Consider the following 6,000-nt stretch of genomic DNA (forward strand, 5'->3'; position numbering starts at 1 on the left):
CAAGGATTTTACTGCGATGAGTTGCATATTGACTGTTCACTCTGCCGTCTCCCTTCTGTCTCTGTCCCCTGACCATATTTACGGGCCGGCCATTTTGCTCGTACTTCACATTTGGACAAAATGGCCGCCATGTGAATATGGTCGATTGTGCCATTAAAACAGACAAGAGTACGGCGCATTTCCCCATGCATTTTCTTTTCTGGGCTGGCAAGAAGAGGCTGCATTCCTCCTCTTAATATTGAAAGAGCTGCCTCTGGTCTGTCAGAACTGTGACGGCCGTGGGCACGGAGCATGGCGAGAGGTGGCGGACCAATAGCAGGCAGGCAGAGGGTGCAGTAGCGAAACACAGAGTAGTGTGATGACGCCAAGTGAAGCAATGTCAAGTAGCAACTGTCTGGCTGTACTGGAATCATCTCATCCTGAGACATACTCATGTCTGAGTGCGTGCTGCCTCGTACGCTCACTCACGTGCGCTGTGCACGCACACGCGCACGTATGTATGCATGCTCGAGCAGACACCCTTTGTATCTTTCTTTACTTACTTGTACTGCCATTTTGAATGTAAACTAAATGAAAGCTCTTTCCTGTCAAGCATGGCATGGCAAGAGAGATTGAGAGAGAGAGAGAGAGAGAGAGAGAGAGAGAGAGAGAGAGAGAGAGAGAGAGAGCAAGAGAAAGAAAACAAGTTTTGAAGTTGAAAACCAAAGTTATGTCAAAAGGTCCTACATGCCCACAAAACGCAAGATGACACGCTGACTTTGAACATATTGGATTACAGAGTCAAAAACATAGCTTAAGACAGTACATCATGATTACATAAACAAGGTGCTTAAAATGCAGGAGAGAGAGGTGTGAGTGTGTCATTCAAAGTGCAGTAGTGCACTGGTTCTCAAAGTGAGGTCTGAGGACCCTCAGTGGTCCTTGAAAGGAGTACTTCACCCAATAAATGACTTTATTTCTATCGTTTACCCCCAGTGATGTCTTTGAGTCAAGTAGAATTTTTGTTTGAAAAACATTCCTTAACCCTGATGAAGAATCCAAAGATTGAGAACAAAAATCTGTCCAAAACACAGCTCATATTACGATTTAGATTCTCTTCTGCCAAAGTCCGCTCAAAAGCATTTCCAAAATATCACCACAGAAGACAAAAATAAACTTTTAAAAAACTTCCGGTTCAAACCGTGACGTGCACGAGCGAAGTAGTACGCATATGGGCGTGCCCGTCGGGTTCGAACCGGAGCTCATTCACATAAACCCGAGCACCCCTGGGCGCATGTGTCTTTTGTGCATGATCCGGTTTAGCCCGGAAGTGTTTAAAAAGTTGATTTACTTCTTCTATGGTCATATTTTGGGAAGGCACTGCAGCGGATTACAGCAGAAAACACTTTGAAGCCCTACATGAGCGGTGTTTTAGAGTTTTTGGACGTTTTGCTGTTGTTAAAAGGTTAAAGGTCTCTGATTAATTCAATTCATCAACTTTTTTCTTCAGTTTTGGATCCTTCATTCACCGTTAAGGAATGTTTTGAAAAGACGAAATGAAGTAAAGAAGTACTCCTTGAAGGGGTCCCAGGTGGTCCCCCAGCAAAATGAGGAACAGTTTAACACTTATAAAAGCCCTTTAAATTTTACAATTTTTTTTCCCTCACGTGTCGCTTGACAAATGATTGACCAATCTTCCCTTATTACAGTCATTTAGCAGTCATTTAGGAGACGCTTTTATCCAAAGCGACTTACAATAAGTGCATTCAACATAGGTAGGGAACGAAACTATTAATCACCAGAAGTCTGAAGTGCATTCTTTTCTAAAACAAGCCACTAAGAGTATACCTAGCGCTAAGGTAAAAGTGCAATATATCAGCTACCTACTTTCTTAAACAGATGAGACAAATAGGAAAATCAAATGTGCAAGAGCTAAAACAAATAAGTGTATCGAATAAACAAGATTCAATAAAACAAGAGCTCTTACAACAACAACAAACCTCATGGGGGGCACACATATTTTTAAATGGAAGTCTGTGGCAATTTACTTACAATTTGGGGGTTCTTGACATGAACATTTGAGAACCACTGAGCTAGTGTATATTACTTACACATGTACTTATACCACAGACCTGAACTTATGGACATCCAATTGCATTAGTTTCATGCCACTGGGCAGTTGTAGGGATCTATTATGTCATGGATGCATCATCTGCCTCTCTCTCTCGCCTCTTGTCTTTCCAAAGTCTGAGTCAGTCAGGAAGGGCTAAGCTACGTCTGTCTGTCTGTCTGTCTGTCTGTCTGTCTGTCTGTCTGTCTGACAAGTTCCACAATATATTTACTTTTGTACATTTTAATGTAAATGTAATGATGATAATAATAATGAAAAATAATGCACCAGCAAATCCCTATAGAGTTTGGATGTTTATAATTATTTCCTCTAGATTGTCTTTATAATGCAATGCTTGTGACGCTGATTATTAAACGCCTTTCTCCCCCGAGGGAATAATAACACTGTCTGTCTGTCTGTCTGTCTGTCTGTCTGTCTGTCTGTCTGTCTGTCTGTCTGTCTGTCTGTCTGTCTGTCTGTCTGTCTGTCTGTCTGTCTGTCTGTCTGTCTGTCTGTCTGTGTCTTTCTGTCAGTCAATCCATTTGTATGGCAGATTGTCTATCAGTCATGCTGTCACACTGATATTGAAACGCATTTGGGATGGTGAGATGGGAGGGATATTCGTGAAATCATGATATACGACTCACGTATCCCATAGTTTATTATCTTAAGAAAGGTATTGTGAGAAACGCATTGATGCATTCCTTGTCAAATTATGTCATCCCCTTGGGCATTACGGGGAATGCAAATTGATGTATAGCCACTCTGGGCTTTGGATATGAAATTTTTATAAGCACAGCTGAGCAGTATTCTCAGCTGAGACCTGAGTGATGGACAGCCTCTAGTACAGAAGTGCCCATTCACACAGTGGCTAATGAAAAGTGACAGTCATAGGTCAGCATTTGCATTTAGTGCAGAGTTCAAACAGTGGTGATACAAGTGTCAACCCCAGGCAACAGCCATTCAATTTACTCTCATCTAGGGCTGAAACTATCCATTATTTTCTTAGCGATTATTCTATCAATTACTTTTTCGTTTAATCGAATAATTGAAAATCATCATAATTTGTTATAATCAAGTGCATTTATTACTGTGATTAACCACTTGAGCCCTATTTAATACTTTATTGTACAACAGTATTGCATAAAAATTGCTAAACTATACGATCTACAAGCTCACAACTATATAAAAAATTATTTAAATAGAAAAGCAAGAAGAAAACAAATATTTTGATTAAGATCGATTATAGATTATTTTTTATAATTGATTACTTATTTTAACTATCACTGTTATCTCTATATCTCACGTTCACTATTTCCATGTCAGTTTATTTCTTTCTCTATGTTGCTGTTGCTGTCACCATCTGTTTTTCTGTTTGTCACTCCTGTCCATGTATTGATTAATTTATGCTCTGTATCCTATGGTGTTGTGCCAAAAATAGCAGATATACAAGCTGTATAGGCTATAAATCGGGCTTAACAGTCTATTGCTATGTCTCCTCTCTTTGTCACTCTTTATTATTTATCTCTCTCTCTCTCTCTCTCTCTCTCTCTCCCTCGTGCACGTGCACACACACACACACACACACACACACACACACACACACACACGCACGCACGCACGCACGCACGCACGCACGCGCGCAGGCACTCACACACACACACACACACACACCACACAGTCACTCACAGTGTGCACGCGTGCGTGGGTGCATCACTCAGTGTGTGTGCTGTGCCTGCATGCTTGCATGCGTGCGTGCGTGCGTGTGCGCGCGTGTGCGTGTGTGTGTGTGTGTGTGTGTGTGTGTGTGTGTGTGTGTGTGTGTGTGTGTGTGTGTGTGTGTGTGTGTGTGTGTGTGTGTGCGCGCGCGCGCATAGTGTGAAACACTTCGCCTCTGATTCTCTCAATCTCTCTGTCTTGCTCTCACTCCTCACCTCTATATCTGTCTCTTGCAGTTGCGTCTCTTTCACAATATCATTGCTGATTATGCGTTCTGGGGGAACAGCTCTATCATATGGATATGGATATGATAATGAGGGCTATGAATTTGTCTTCTGAAAGACAAGTCAATCATCGAAAACAAACGCTGTCACTTTGACGCAATTGAAGACGTGTTGTCTAACTTGTCTTCAATTGAAGACTCATATACGATCGCGTTATTATATAGCCTAATAATTAGGCTATTAGGCCTATAGATAGACCTACACGAATCGGTTACATGGTAGAAATAGGATAAAACAAAACAACCACAAAGCAAAGGAGAAGACTTCCATAGGCTATGTTATAGGTTTTCCATGCAGATCGAGCTGGTCTGGAACTCAAATATGACGAATATACCACCACTTATCAACGGATAGTTGCTTATTAACTTTATGACCATTCTAATTGCATAGGCTACACAAGTAGGCTACAGATCACATCTTCGCTCATTTCAAAAACGGACTATAGCCTATACGAATTCCTGCTATATAGCCTATAATCAGACATATGCGCGCATATTTTGCCATTTATTACAAAACCCTAAACAAACAGCAATGATTAATGTGGAGCTTTGACTAACAAACGAAGAGAATGCAAGTTAGTAGACTATATTATGTTTAGCCTACTTGAGCAAATAACAATTTAGGGTCACCAATGTTACCATTATAAAGTTAAATTAGCCTTTTCTGATTTGATTTATTGATTGAATACTTTATTAACAGTTTGCCAAAAAAAAGCACAGAGGTATATGTTTCATGTTAAAAAGGATAAACCCAAGAAAGCACTATGTGGCTTGTTTCCATTGGGTTGCTGCATTCAATTCATATAATAAAAAAAAACATTCAATCAATAATTTCCTTTTCACAATAAGTTTCACAAGGATAGGGTAACTTCACAGTCATGCAGTGTGCCATATATACAGATGTGATGTGTGACTCTGCAAATATTTGCCTCTGCAAACATTTTGGTCAATGACCTCGACAGTATAGTCTACTACGACATGACTTTTAAAACACCCTATCAAATGTTTTAAGGCCACTTACTTGCGCTGCCATGAACGAGAGATCCATGCTGATTGGGTTATGAAGACAGTCTACCCTGGAATAATAGTGTCGATCAGTGTCGTCCTGGTCGCGGAGAGGACGTTAGTCTGCGGTCAGAAACAGCATCCTGGCTGCGCGTCGCCTTGCACTGGTATAAATAGGTTACCACCGTATCTTCTAGACTTCACCAGGACTATCTAGACTTCACCAGGAGGCTGCGAGGCTGAGAGCGCAACAGCATCAGAGAGAGAGAGAGAGAGAGAGAGAGAGAGAGAGAGAGAGAGAGAGAGAGAGAGAGAGAGAGAGAGAGAGAGAGAGAGAGAGAGAGAGAGAGAGAGAGAGAGAGAGAGAGAGCACCACGGAGGAGAGAGAGAGGTGAGAGATGGAGGGGGGAGAGAGACGGAGAGAGAGAGAGAGAGAGAGAGAGAGAGAGAGAGAGAGAGAGAGAGAGAGAGAGAGAAAGAGAGAGAGAGAGAGAGAGAGAGAGAGAGAGAGAGAGAGAGAGAGAGAGAGAGAGAGAGAGAGAGAGATTAGTGTCGTATTTACTCCATAAGTGAATAGTCTTCTAATGTATGACAGGCATACTGGCATGTAGAGCAGTAGTGTAACTAAGGTGCATTTAACTCAAGTACTGTACTTAAAGTAAAGTTGTTTTGAGCTATGTTTACTGGAGTATTTCCAATTTTCAGTAGGCTACTTTTACTTCTACTCAGAGGCAAATATTATACTTTTACTCCACTAGGCTACAGTTATTTTGAAAGCTTAAGTTACTTTTTGTTATACAAAACATATATTAACCACTTCAGCCTTATATACATTTCCGCCATTTGAAAATAGCCGATCTACAAGCTCACAATGCGTCACATGTGCTATTTAAAAAATATTTGC

At 41.0% G+C, this 6,000-nt stretch overlaps 1 protein-coding gene across 1 annotated transcript in view; it reads right to left on the bottom strand.

Annotated features, from left to right (window-relative positions):
- Positions 1-5,139, bottom strand: part of LOC308102683 (uncharacterized protein C14orf132) — a gene marked incomplete at both ends in the record, with an annotated part of 42,784 nt that extends 37,645 nt beyond the window's left edge. Inside the window, one exon of the mRNA XM_080452513.1 lies at positions 5,113-5,139. Within this exon, the coding sequence (XP_080308639.1) occupies positions 5,113-5,139 (27 nt within the window). The remainder of the gene's footprint in view (positions 1-5,112) is intronic.
- Between the last annotated feature and the right edge of the window lie 861 nt (positions 5,140-6,000).

This window comes from Gymnoscopelus braueri (assembly GCF_963280865.1).
Source record: "Gymnoscopelus braueri genome assembly, chromosome: 16".
NCBI classification, from domain to species: domain Eukaryota; kingdom Metazoa; phylum Chordata; class Actinopteri; order Myctophiformes; family Myctophidae; genus Gymnoscopelus; species Gymnoscopelus braueri.